We start from the raw sequence: 14,869 nt of genomic DNA, 5'->3' as shown, positions 1-14,869 counted from the left end.
CATTATTTTTCTGATTTTACAATTATTAACTTGCCGACTTGTAGTAGTATTTTGGCACTAAAGTAAAGAAAAACAAAATCATAATTGTGTTAATATATTTGTGAGGCATATTGTAAATTTGGAAATATTCTTTGTAGGTTAGAAATTCACGGAAAATCATTTTGTAAGGATTGCCTAATATCACCCATGTGTATTTTGAAAGCTGCAAATTACATTCAGTATTCAAAAGGCATGTTATGTATTTCAGGCAATCTTTACCGGAAGATGCTAAAATATACTTTAATGAGGAAACTAGAATCCTGGAGGCTCCAATGAACATATGGGCAGCAAATCAGGTTACTGCATTATTTTTATAATATGACAAAGTAGTGTCCATTTGAAACTTAAATGTTTGTTTTTGCCAGTGAAACAGTTAAGATTATCAAAATGTTTGCTCAATTGCTGTATGAAGTTCTAAGATCACTTGACGGTCCACACTACAACTGCAGCTTCAGTGCAACGCAATTGCAGCTTTGCAGTGACCCTAAACTTATATAATGGCCCGGAATTTGTGGTCAGGTTGACAGTGAACTGGCAGCGTTTGGCATTATTCCGCCTTTGAAACTGACCACAACTTTGGCGCATGCGCAGATCCTGAAGTTGCGGTCTGCCATTCAAAGCTCCGACACTGGCTGCTCTGTGCCTCCCCCCTCTCCCCACCCATACCTGGCAATCTGTGTAATCTCTCAAATCAGGGAAACTGACGCAAACTTCAGCTCTTCTGCAGTAAGTACGTTGCTAAATTCCCCACTAAAAGTTAGACTCAAAGGGCTGGATTTTCCAAGCCCCAAGGAGGCAGGCATGGAGGCGGGACAGCACGTAAAATCGGAGAAAGTGGGGGTGGATGGCAAACCCGGCCCCATCCCGCCTCCGTGCCCTTTTGCCAGGAGGTGGGAGGATGTGCAGCTTCGGGTCCTGGCTCCTGGAGGCGGGAAAAGGCTTTTAATCCTTTTAACTGCCTGTTAACAGGTAGTTAACAGGCAGAAAAAGGGATTAGTGCCATTTTACCTTCACAGGTGAAGGCTTCCCGACCTCAGAGAACCCCGCCGGGTTGGAGGAGACGTGGAGGAGGTCTGCGGCGGTCGGAGGCACCTGGAAGTAAGGTGTAGAGGTGAGTGATGGGTGCAAGTGTGGAGTGGTAAGTATGCAAGGTGAGTGATAAGTTTTAAAAAGTGTTCACTTACCTTGTTTTACTTCTATAGCCTTTAGCTGTGCTGGATCAGGAGAGCGGACATCCACCTTGTCAATTTCCGATCCATCAGACATCTGAAATTTACTTTTTTACAATGTTTTTTCAGTCCTCACCACAAAGACTCATCAAACTAAAGAGAATGTTAGTGTTTGACAGCTTCACAGAGCTGTCAAACGCTGTCATTTCTTCTTTCAAGAAGTTTTGACAGATAGCACGTCTAACGTTGACGTGATCTGTCAGTGATTTCTTCCCCAATTGGCTTGCTGAGCCCACAGGGCGGGCTTAACAAGCTCAATCAGGGGAAAATCCCTCTGAATGGTCAGGTGAGGATGGAGGCGGGACATTGACACGACAAGCAGCAGTCCCGCCTCCAAGTCGCCTCCATTGACAAAATCCAGCCCAAAGGGATGAGGTGTAACTGGGGTTTTAACAGCGTATTGACTGCTAAACAAAGGTTAAGGGCCTGAAAAACTAATTTTAATTTTGTGCTGTGTTCAGGTTTGCCTTTTCCCCGTGTGAGAGCCCCAATGTTTGTTTTGCTCTCTAACATTTTTAAAAAGTTAGAATTTTAGGAGCTTACCCACTTCCTGGTTCCTGGTCTGTGAGAATTCTACATTTTGATTGGCTGCTTAGACAGCCTGTTGACGTCACATCAGCTCTTCACTGGGAATCCCCATTAACTTCCATTGATTTGAATTACGTGTCGGAAAACCTGAAGTTCTCGACACAGAGATCGCGAGATCTTGGTGCGAAGCTTACTTCAGGGCCAGCGGCGAATGTCTTCACTTCACCGCTGACCGCAAATTCCGGGCCCATTTAAAGCAGGTTTCAAGGCCCGAATTGACCCTGGAGTGAAGCAGACCTGGACTCCGTGGTCTGGCTACAGTTATACTATAACTGCAGCATTGTTGTGAAGCAAAGCATTTTGCACCATAGAATTACACCCAGAGTACAACACGGAAACAGGCCTTTTGACCCAACCAGTCTGTGTTGGTGCTTATCCTACACACAAGCAGTACTCCTACCCTGTTCACATATCCCTTTAGCCCCTGTCTAACCTATTCTTAAAGGTTGATATGGGGGTTGTTTTTCAACTTGCCACCCGGGTGTCAATTGCCCAATGTTCATTTTCTATCTGCTCCGTCCCATCCCTTCATAATCTGATAAACCTCTATCAAATGACTCCTGTTTTCTAATGATAACACCCCCACTTTCTCACGTGTGTGTTTGTATTTGTATTCCCTCATACGAGGTAGAGTCCTAGTGAATTTGCACTGTACCGCTCTATTGCCGCAAAATCCTTCCTATAGTGTGGAGTCCAAAACTGCACACAGTATGGTGACTGTGGCCTGACTAAGGTTTTATATAGAGTCACTATTGCATCTCAACTATTACATTCTTGCCATAAAACTCAGTATGCTAGTGCTACAGTTGTAGAATCATTAAACTTTACAGTATAGAAGGAGGCCATTCCGCCCTGCATTGTCTCTCTGAAAGAGCTATATTTCCCCATACCCTTTCCTGTTCTTCTTTTCAAATATATATCCATATCCCTTTTAAAATCTATCAGGAATTTTGCTTCCACCACTGGGTCTGGTTGGGCATTCTACGTCCCAACAATTCCCTGCAAATAAAAACTCTCTTTTTTTTGGTGATCTTAAATCTATGCCTCTTCCTGCTTTTTTTCCAGTTCTGACGAAGGGTCTTCGACCTGAAACGTTAACTCTGTTTCTCTCTCCACGAATGCTGCCTGGCCTGCTGAGTTTTTCCAGTGTTTTCTGTTGTTATTTCGGATTTCCAGCATCCGCAGTATTTTGCTATCGTATTGAATTTATGCCCCATAGTTGTTGACTTACCAAACCATGCAAATAGATTTTCTCTGTTTAACTTATCAAAGCCCTTCACAATTTTGATCTCCTCTTAACCTTCTCTATACTAATGAAAAGAGCCCCAGTTTCTCTGGTCTCTCCTCATAATCAGAACCTCTCATTGCTGCTTCCATTGTTGTGTGAATGCACTACAATCTTCACTTACTTGTGCAAGCAATTGTATTTTAATGCTAGCCCTTCGTAGAAACAGCCCAACCAAGATGAGTTCCTTTTGTGCATCACACCCTTTGATATTTTAAACCAAAATAGCAACAATTCAGTTTCTATCTTGGCATAGGGGGAAAAGTTTTTTTGAAGGATGATTTTTTTTGGTAAAAATGATTAAAGTAAATCGGTCACACCTGCCCCAAGGTAACACTCGCAGAAAAGAAATCACAAATCGAATCAGTTTGATTGAATATTAACCGGTAACTGAACTTCTGGTATAAAAATGCCCAATTTATATTTCTTCCTCTCTCTCATTCTCTGGTGTTTCTTGGCCACTCATTGTTGTTTTAAAAAATACATAATTTGAAAGTCTTGTAAACGCTTCTACACAATGATATTCAGCAGGTTTTGTCCTTCCTTTTAGACTAGACCAGTTACTTTCACTGTTCACGCCATTGTCACCAGCTCAGACTTAGAGATTGATCCGCAAATGATTGACTTTGGTCCATGTTCAATTTATGAGTCTGTGTGGACTACTATCAGGCTCACTAACAAATCTATCCTGAGCCAGGAATTTGGATTTATTGACATTCCGGAGGTAAGAGAGACATTATTGAATTTCTATCCTATTGAGATGATATTTATCAATAAGGAAAACAAAATATGGGATAAAATGCTACCTATAGATTAAATATGGTAGTCCCTTGGCCTCTTCTGGCCCTGGTTCTTCTTGACGCCAGGTTGACCTTGTGGGGAAGTCACACTGGCTTCCCTGCACAGATCTTCGATTAAAATTACAGTCGTGCGCCGATGGCGCCATTGGAGTCTGATCTGCATATTTAGAGAAGGACCCCGCTGGCTTCTAGTGGGCATCCCTCTTGCCTGCTCAGAAGAGTAGGTTGAGATCGGAACCCGCAGGAAGGGCAGTGTGTGGCCGAGGCCCACGGGCCATTTTAATTTCCAGGGGTAAAATCATTGAAGAGTCGTTGTGCCCCAAAAGATTCCAGAAGAAAAAATGTCAGTGCTGTACGGGCAGCCACGCACCCTTCCATTGTTGCTGGAAACCCAAACTTTCAGCTTCTCACTCCTGTGGCACTCCCAGCGTAACATACATTTATGCTGCGAATGCCACCAAACTATTTAAATGACCTGACGAGGTCAATTTATTGTGTGTGGATACATGGGAAATCTAAAGGGTACTGGTTCTGGTGGCAGTGCAGTATCAGTCCCATTTATACTGGGCAATAAGCACAGGTTGATTTGACTTAAGTGCTGTGTGTCATAAATCTCATCATCGAGAAATTACCTATGAAATAACACTGGACGGCCAGCTGGTGGCGCCGTCCAAGGAGTATAAATACTCGGGCATTGGCCCCAGCTTTCCAGGGACATTTTGTAAGACAGGAACTAGTGAAATACAACTAGACTTCCATGTTCTGAAACAAGTTGATTAAAGCCTTGCTTTATACTCAAACCAAGTGTGTAGTGAGTTTTATTACGTCACTGTGTTTATGAGAAAATATTTTCCCCTGTTTGATGGCATCAAAAGGCAGAGTTCTTTAGTGACAGATATCAGGGGAGCAATAGTATGGACATTATTACCTGTTAACATCACAAGCACAGACAATAACCTGCACTTTTAATCCAGGCTGTATTTTCATGCTATAATGTAAACAATTCTTACAGGTTACAGAATGTTGAGCATGCAATATTAACCTGTGTTAAGCTTCTGGTGTTATCATTGTCTTGCTTACTTCCATAAACTGTTGGCCTGTGGCGGAGCCACTAAAGGACTCAGATCGTTTGTATATAATTCCCTTTAACAACATGTTAGCTACAGCCTGAGTCTGTATCTTTATTTATACTGTTTACTTGTACAGAGCGTGATTACTTTAACAGCGCGGGTAAACGCGATGACGTCACGCCGTTCATCACGTGATCCCCCACTGGTGGGAAGAACGTGATGACATCATGACGTCAACCACGGGACCGCCCTAGCAGTCCTCGTGGAGCCTCCGAACTGAGCAGACCTACACTCGATGTTCTCCTGTAGTTACTTGTTTAAACCTGTTAGTTTCCATTAAACTTCGTTTTGTTTGATCACCTGAGTGGACCTCAGTCTTTGGATAGGAACTAGACATTCCTACAGGCCAGTAATTTACAACAGCTCTCAGTAGTGATCATTAATCTAGTACAGGTACCTCACACAAGAGCTATATTAGTACGTATACCTGCCTGTTGGTGCTTATAATCAGATATACCCTTGAGCTGCTGATTAAAGAAACCCAAAAATAAAGACTTTACATTTGTAAAGGTGCAGAGGTGCAAAATACCACAAAGTGTTGCACTTAAACTTGTCCTAGAGTGCAGCCCTCAGCTCACAACACTGGATTTAAAATTTGACACAGTAAAGCTGAAAGCTAGTTAACTCACTTGTTTTTTTTTTGTACCTTACAGTATCTGGACGTCCAACCTAATTATGGCTTTGGTGTACTCTTACCTCTGGAGACTCTGAATATTGACGTCATGTTCAAAGCCAAACATGCCAAAGAGTACGCCTTTGAGCTCATTTGCAAGACTGAAATCAACAGGTAATCAAACAAAGCACATGTGGAATATCTGCTTCTAGCTAGGATTGGTTAAAAAAAAATTGTTGGCTGAAATATGTTAAATGTTTTGGCATTACTGAGATTATTTTATGTTTTTTGCCAAAGATTACTCCCGTAATAACATAAGAAATAGAGCAGGAGTAGGCCATATGGCCCCTTGAGCCTGCTCTGCCATTCAATAAGATCATGGCTGATCTTTGACCCCATATCCCTTGATTCCCTTAAAGTCCAAATATCTATCGATCTCAGCCTTGAATATACTCAACGACGGAGCCTCCACAGCCCTTTGGAACAGAGAATTCCAAAGATTCACAACCCTCTGAGTGAAGAAATTCCTCCTCATCTCAGTCTTAAATGGCCGGCCCCTTATCCTGAGACTGTGACCCCTGGTTCTAGACTCTCCAGCCAGGGGAAACAACCTCTCAGCATCTACCCTGTCAATCCCCCTCAAAATCTTATGTTTCAATGAGATCACCTCTCATTCTTCTACTCAATCTCTCCTCATAGGACAGCCCTCTCATCCCAGGAATCAATCTAGTGAACCTTTGTTGCAAGGGAGCCCTCTCTCTATGAACTGGAGTATGACTTTACAGGCACACTATCTGCTAATGTGGAATTGCCTAGGGGGTCAAACTGAAACACTTGTTACTGTATTTAGCTTACAGATTAAGACATGAGCCTTCTCATTATCTGACAGACTTTGAAAGCAGAAGAATAAACACACTCTATCAGTAAATACTGTAAACTATGTACTAGGTTTATTAAAAGTAACAGATAAACTGTAACAAGAAAGCACACATCAGCTTGTGCTGCTTTTAGAGAATGTTTAACTCTTGCTTTCTCCTTAAATCATAGAATCATAGAAATTTACGGCACAGAAGGAGGCCATTCGGCCCATCGTGTCTGTGCCGGCCGAAAACAGAGCTCTCCAGCCTAATCCCACTTTCCAGCTCTTGGTTCGTAGCCCTGTAGGTTACGGCACTTCAAGTGCATATCCAAGTACTTTTTAAATATGATGAGGGTTTCTGCCTCGACCACCCTTTCAGGCAGTGAGTTCCAGACCCCCACCACCCTCTGGGTGAAAAAATTTCTCCTCAACTCCCCTCTAATCCTTCTACCAATTACTTTAAATCTCTGCCCCCTGGTTATCGACCCCTCTGCTAAGGGAAATGGGTCTTTCCTATCCACTCTATCCAGGCCCCTCATAATTTTATACACCTCAATCAAGTCTCTCCTCAGCCTCCTCTGTTCCAAAGAAAACAACCCCAGCCGATCCAATCTTTCCTCATAGATAAAATTCCCCAGCCCAGGCAACATCCTCGTAAATCTCCTCTGCACCCTCTCTAGTGCGATCACATCCTTCCTGTAATGTGGCGACCAGAACTGCACGCAGTATTCTAGCTGCGGTGCTTGAGCCCATGACCTTCTGACTCCGAAGCAACAGATCTACTGAGCCAAGGCTGACAGTTTACCATGCTTTCATAGATGATAAGACCAGGCCATCAGCCTGTTTGAGTGGGTTCTACTTGTTTTATAATCAAAACATATTTGCGCAGGAACAGTGCCTTTGAAGAGGCTTATTGAATATTAGACGATACATTGGATGCTCTCCAGTATGGGAAAAACAAGCTAGCGAAACCAAATGTAAAATGACCAGGCGCCTTTCAGAAAAACATGTTAAATATATTCTTATGATTCAAAATGTGATGAAACTCCCTATTCTTCACATTCTGATATTGGTAAGAATTGATGAGACGCTTCCACTGAATTGCGATTTTGTCGAATACAGTACTGGAATCTTTATCCCCCTTCACAAATTTAAGAACACAGTTCTTATTTTATTCCAGGGCTTCACCAAATATTTCTGTCAGCATCCAGAGCGACTCCCATAAGCAATCCCCCAATCCCTAAGAACTGAAGTGCGGCCTCGTATGCCCAACATCTGGTAACATAGCATTTCTCAGGGATCAAACAGAATACCACAGTTACTGTAATTTGTTGACTGGAATTGACACAACCCCTCTGACGTGCTCCTAGACTTCGGACAGCAGAAGATATAACACACTATCAGACTGCGCAACTCAGTGTATCAACCACAAATCAGGTTTATTGAAAGTAGAGATTAAACTTAGCAGAAGATCAATACAGCAATATTCTCTTGATTGGACAACTTTAACTTAGATTCATAAATAATACAAGACATGACACTTCACTAACTCTCCTAATCGTGACAAACCTGGAGTAGCATCCGTAACAAAACCTATACTGTAATGTATATACCTTTAAGGGGGGAACTACTTTTTACAGCTCATGTATACTGTAGTACCGGCAGTGACCACACCTGTATATAGCACTGAGTAGTAATCTGTACAGTCAGTTCCACTGTGAGCCACGTTGAGTAAACACCTGTTGTACCGTTTCTCCTGCAGTCTGTGTCTTATTATACACAGACACAACATTGGCGACGAGGCAAGTTCGAACCTACCTGCAACTCTGCATGACCTCCCGGGGATTCGTTCCTGGAGATCAGTGGATTGGAGGTCAAGGCCAGAAACTCGGGCGTCGACCACGGGCAACCGCCCAGTCATCCAGCAGAGACTCGAGAATTGCGGGGGAGGCTGTCGAGAGCCAGGCTTGGCTGTCGAGAGCCAGGCTTGGCTTTCCAGTCGAGGTGGTCCAGCGAAACGGGCTGGCAACAAGTAGTGCGCAGACCCTTCCCGGACAGCGGCGGGCTAGAGCCCGACCGAGTGGCACAGCAAAGGGCCGAGCAGCGTCGACGGGGGAGAGAGAGGGCAGAGCGCACAGGGCGCAGCCGGTGTTCAGGGGCCGAGCAGCGTCGAAGAGAGGGAGAGAGAGACGCGCAGAAACCCGCGAGGTGCCGCCATTGCCACGAGAACCGCCGAGAGTGGCCTTGGCAGCAGCACAGGAGAAGCGCGCGAAACCTACAGGGCGCCGCCATTGCCACGAGAACCGCCGGGAGCGGCGTTGGCAGCAGCGGGGGAGGAAGGAAAGCGCGGGAGATGCTATTTTAAGCCATTGGGAGACGCCATTTTAAACCACACCCAAAATGCCGAAGAGTGGCAGTATCACCGCATTTGACAATGAAGTCGAAGATTGGACTACATATGTCGAACGAATAGAGATGTACTGCAAGGCAAATGAGGTGTCAGATGACAAGAAAGCATCGGTATTGTTAAATTTAATGGGTGCAAAGACGTATGGTTTATTACGAAATCTAGTAACCCCAACGAAGCCAATGGAAAAGAGTTTTGAAGACATAGTAACGATACTACAGGGACATTTAAACCCCACACCGCTGCTGATAGCAGAAAGATTCCAGTTTCACAAACGGAACCAGCATAAGGATGAAAGCAATGCTGATTATTTAACAGAACTGCGCAAACTATCGAAACACTGCCAGTTTGGAGCGGGACTGGCAGATACCTTAAGGGACAAGTTTGTGTGTGGGCTTCAACGTGAAAGGAACCCAGAAACGGCTTTTATCTGAAAAGGACCTTACGCCGAAAAAGGCTTTCAGCATTGCGGTATCATATGAAGCAGCAGCACGGGGCGCTGCAGAGATACAACAGAGACCGCAAGAATATGGCACAAACGAAATGTCATATGGAACAGAGAAGTGCTATCGCTGCGGCAGAACAACACACGACCAGAATGATTGCTGGTTCAAAGACAAAGTGTGCAGACAGTGTGGAAAAGTAGGACACATAGCACGAGTCTGCAGGTCGGGAAAGAAAACCAGCAATAAGAAACCTACCAAAGGAAAGTACAAGAAGGTACATAAGATGACGGAGAATAGTTCAGACGAACAAAAGAGTGATAACAACTCCGAAAGCAGGGAACTGAGTTGTCTGAAACTACATAATGTGATCACAAATGGAGGATCACCGAACCATTTGGGTCACTCTCAAGATAGCAGGAGTCCAGGTAAAGATGGAATTGGACACAGGATCAGCCCTAACAGTCATAAACCGACGGGACTACGAGCGGCTATTCTCACACATATCCTTGAGAGACACAAAAATTATTTTGAAGACGTACACGGGGCAAAAAGTCTACCCCAAAGGAAAAATAAGGGTGACCGTTATATATAACGGTAAGGAAACACCAAAACTAGACCTGTATGTATTGCAAGATGGAGGACCACCATTACTGGGACGTGAATGGATCCGGAAAATACAACTGGATTGGCATTCCATACAGGCACTGACTGTGGCTGACAAAAAGGATGACGACGTCACACCTGGGCGACTGTCAAAGATCCTAACTGACGCGAAAGAAGTGTTCCAGCAAGGACTCGGAACACTAAAAGGCATGACAGCGATGATTAAAATTGAAGAAAACGCAAGTCCAAAATTTTTTAAGGCCTTATGCGATCCGCTCAGCCATCGAAGCAGAGCTGGAGAGTCTGGAACGTTCAGGTGTACTGTCCAAGGTAGACTGGAGCGAGTGGGCTACACCCATCGTCCCTGTGATGAAAAAGTCGTTGAGCAGCACGCCTGGGGAACCAAGGAAGGTTCGCATCTGTGGGGACTTTAAGGTAACAGTGAACCTGGTCCTTCACACCGTACAATATCCACTTCCGCGGATTGAAGATATTTTCGCCTCGCTATCTGGAGGGAAACGCTTCACTAAGACTGATCTGGCCCAGGCGTATCTGCAAATGGAGGTAGAAGAAGCATCAAAAAAATACCTCACATTCAACACCCATAAAGGTCTCTACCAATACAACCGGCTGGTATTCGGGGTAGCATCAGCTCCGGCTATTTGGCAGAGGGCAATGGAACAAGTCCTGCAAGGGATCCCAGGGACCCAGTGTTATTTGGACGACATCCTGGTCACGGGCGAAAATGACAGTGATCACCTTGCCAACCTGGAGCAGGTGCTCACTAGATTGAAGGAATATGGGCTCCGAGCTAACCGTCCCAAATGCGAGTTTTTTAGAAAACAGATCTCGTATTGTGGCCACGTTATCGATAAAGAGGGGTTACATAAGTTCCCAGAGAAGATTGAGGCAGTAGTCAAGGCTCCAGCACCGGAAAATGTGTCACAACTGAGGTTGTTCCTCGGGCTGGTAAACTACTACCACAAGTTCTTGCCAAATTTGTCTACAATACTACACCCACTGAACACCCTACTGCAAACTGGGGTGCCATGGAAGTGGAGTGACGAATGTAGACGAGCTTTCCAGAAGAGCAAAACACTAATCACATCGAAAGAGGTATTGGCCCATTACAACCCAGCATTACCAATTCGGTTGGCATGTGATGCGTCACCCTACGGCATTGGAGCGGTGCTGTCGCACAAATTCTCGGACGGCTCAGAGAGGCCAATAGCCTTTGCGTCGTGATCACTAACCTCAGCCAAGCGTAACTACGCCCAGATTGACAGGGAGGCCCTCAGCCTAGTGTGGGGAGTGAAAAAGTTCAATCACTATCTGCACGGGCAGAAATTCACTTTGCTGACTGATCACCAGCCTCTTGTCTCCATTTTTAATCCGAAGAAGGGCGTTCCGGTGATGACTGCGCAACGACTACAAAGATGGTCACTTTTTCTAGGGGCGCACCACTATGAGATTGAATATAAGGGCACGAAACAGCATGGAAATGCTGATGGGCTATCACGCCTGCCACTGCCTACTGCGGAGGAAGCACCAGCAGTGGATCCTGTCGAAATATTCCATTCGTCTATAGTTGAATACCTACCGGTAACTAACGCTTGTATCGAAAAGGAAACCCGAAATGACCCGACACTGTCTCGGGTATATGATTTGACGGTGAAGGGATGGCCAGCACATGGCGACTCACTGTTGCCAGCATTCTCGACAAGGAGAGAACAGCTGTCAGTGTGCCGGGGGACCTTGATGTGTGGATCCCGAGTGGTAATTCCACCCAAGTTAAGGGATAGAGTGCTCAATGAGCTTCATGAGGGTCATCTGGGAGGGGTAAAAATGAAAAGCCTAGCCAGGGCTTGTGTGGTGGCCGGGAATCGATAATAGCCGTGGATGCGCACTCGAAATGGCCTGAGGTCATCAAAATGTCCTCCACCACCATGGAGAAAACTATTGCAGTCCTACGGACCATTTTTGCCAGGAATGGCTTGCCAGAACAGATTTGCTCCGACAACGGACCACAGTTTGTGTCCGAAGAGTTCCGGAGGTTCTTGAAAAAGAATGGGGTAAGGCATTACACATCCGCCCCGTATCATCCAGCCACAAATGGATTGGCTGAGAGGTTCGTACAAACCTTTAAGAAGGCAATAAAGGCTATGTACAATGACAACATTCCGCTGCAGCACAAGGTAGACAATTTCCTGTTCGCCTACCGGAATGCGACACATGCAGTCACCAACCAGGCCCCAGCCATGATGTTCTTTAACCGAAGGTTAAGATCTCGCCTGGATTTGCTCAGACCAAACGTACGAAGAGATGGTGAGAGTAAGCAATTCCAGCACATCCATGAGAAGCCAACAAGGAGCTTCAATATAGGGCAACCAGTCTTGGCCCGCGACTACCGAACAGAAAAATGGCAGCCAGGAACGATATGCACACGGCAGGGCCCACTAATGTACACAGTGGACGTTGGGGAGAGCATCGTGAGACGCCATGCTGACCAGATCCTAGAGTCACAGGAACAAGTCAACCCCATGCCTTGCCCATATGTACCTGGTGATGAACCCGACGTACAGGTCGCATCTACCCCAGAAACAGTAGCATCGGAAGCTGATGAACCAACCGACGACAGGGGGCCAGAATCGCCTCCGCACCAAGAGCAAGACACTCGGGAAAGGCGCTATCCAGAAAGGATCAGGAAGCCTCCCCAAAGACTGAATATATAAATAGACTATTTTAGCTAATGTTGCATGTTAAAAGTGTTAATTGTAATTAGTTTGATATTTAATTGTTAAATGAGTGTTATGGTACTGTTAATCTAAAAGGGGAGGAATTGTAATGTATATACCTTTTTAAGGGGGGAACTACTTTTTACAGCTCATGTATACTGTAGTACCGGCAGTGACCACACCTGTACATAGCACTGAGTAGTAATCTGTACAGGCAGTTCCGCTGTGAGCCACATTGAGTAAACACCTGTTGTACCATTCTCCTGCAGTCTGTGTCTTATTATACACAGACACAACATATACATGAATCTTATAGTCTGTTCCCATAGTGTCTGCATGTATATCTCTAAGAAGATGACAGTACAGTGGCAGATGAAGAACCAATGAAGTGGGAGCAGGCTGTCACACTTATACTGAGAATAGGCAGATCCTGGCTAATGTGCGGTTCATCAAAGTGGATTTCAAAGATACCATTTCCTCTTCCCTCAGAAACCTTTCATAAGTCCTCCTCCCTCTTTTTACTTTGAAGATTGGACTGAGACAAAGGAAATCAAAAGATATCTTATATACTAATAAAAGCAGTTTTCATTCATGATAAAGTTCAAAGAACTAAGGCTGGTCTCCCCAGAGCCTGTCTCTAGCTAAAGAAGATGACAACCTAATAATCTGCCAGATTTAATAGACTGCTATCTATGCAGATAGTTATTTGGACGTGCCTGTGGTAATGCTAATGACTGTATTTAAATAATGTTAGCGTATTATGTCTCACTTTTCACTACAGCAGTCTTGTAACTGGCTTGTGCTCAAGACCTTAGTGAATGCACAGTCCTTAGGTTCTTTTATAACAATATAAAAAGGCAATTTATTATATTCCTGAAATACCATAAAGAAAAAACAGACCAATAGATAATGGACAAGATACTCAATTTTTGTCACCAGTCGTTCTTGCCAATAAGAACAGCGGCCAACAGACAAGTGCTCATTGGACTCTTTTGCTCAGGTATAGTACAACACTCTAATAATCCAGTGTTAAAATACTAGCAACCCTGTGGAAGCACCATCACCGTAAGGACTGCAGTGATTCAAGGAGAAGGCGCACGAACCACCTTCTCAGGGCAGCTCGGGGTGCCTAATAAATGTGGCTTTGCCAGCGTCGCCCGCACCCCAGAACAACTTTTTTATTAAATGCTGGAAATTTGAGATGAAAACAGAAATTGCTGGAAATACAGAGCAGGTCTGTCAGCATCTAAAATAGAAAAGATGGTTTTTATTTAGGACTCTTTATTTATAAAAAAAAAAAAAAAGTGCTCCCTTAATAATGCATCTGCGAAAAACATGTGTCTTTGTAAAAAAACGGCCTCTTAGCTGTTTCAGTCTGGTACAGTTGTTAAATAGAATAAGTTTATAACTAGATTTATGCGCAACATGCATGTCTATACCATAGGTATCTGTGTCTGAAGCAAATAGGGATTTGTTGAGGATTCCCCATCCCAAGAACATTCATGCCATTACCTTCTTTATATCGGATTTGCATGTGATGGAATTAGCCACCTGCTTTAACAATTTAAACATCCTCGATTTTGGACAAGTAATTAAAATTAATCTGTCTAGATAATAGAAGAGATTGGATAATCAGTGAGCTCCTCCACAATGTAGTATCATTCAAGTACTGCAAGATAAATCGATCTGAATTGATGACTTTCAGAAAGCAATAACTAACCTTTTGCCTTTACGTTTTTTGTATCAAGATGTATCGATGACCAGAACAGTGTGTTTAAAAGTTTTACATTTTTTGCTTCTCTATTTTTACCTTCTACCTTTTGGTCTTCCTGTGTTGCTCACTGCTCCTTGGCTAAGTGAATGAGCAGCCAATCTGTTCCCTTGCCTCTGCCAATAGCACATGGACACATGTGAGAGTGGCCTTGGTTGACTTGCCTGCCATTTTTTCCCCTTCCTCGCTATGGAGAATTAAATAGCTGGTTCTGCGCACCAATCCCAAATTTCACCAATTTTTTGACCTTCTACTGCCTGGCATATGCTGGTTCCGTAATGTGTATGACCTCAATGATAAATTTAAGTGTGTACCAGTACAAGGGTATATAAGCACAGTGTGGTCAGAAGATCCCCTCCAAGAT

The 14,869-nt window shown here is 44.2% G+C and overlaps 1 protein-coding gene across 6 annotated transcripts in view; it reads left to right on the top strand.

The window, feature by feature from the left end:
- Positions 1-14,869, top strand: part of cfap74 (cilia and flagella associated protein 74) — a 306,038-nt gene that overhangs the window by 179,294 nt on the left and 111,875 nt on the right. For all 6 annotated transcript variants that reach the window (XR_015073585.1, XM_085967505.1, XM_085967502.1 and 3 more), the window contains 3 exons: positions 248-335; positions 3,692-3,865; positions 5,725-5,858. Coding sequence is in view for 5 of the 6 variants with exons in the window: in XM_085967505.1 (XP_085823631.1) it covers positions 248-335; positions 3,692-3,865; positions 5,725-5,858 (396 nt within the window). In the remaining variant the exon portion in view is untranslated. The remainder of the gene's footprint in view (positions 1-247; positions 336-3,691; positions 3,866-5,724; positions 5,859-14,869) is intronic.

Source organism: Somniosus microcephalus, chromosome 25 (genome assembly GCF_052327205.1).
Source record: "Somniosus microcephalus isolate GS21.2 chromosome 25, FLI_Smic_1.0, whole genome shotgun sequence".
Classification (NCBI taxonomy): domain Eukaryota; kingdom Metazoa; phylum Chordata; class Chondrichthyes; order Squaliformes; family Somniosidae; genus Somniosus; species Somniosus microcephalus.
This window is presented reverse-complemented; position numbering and strand designations above follow the sequence as displayed.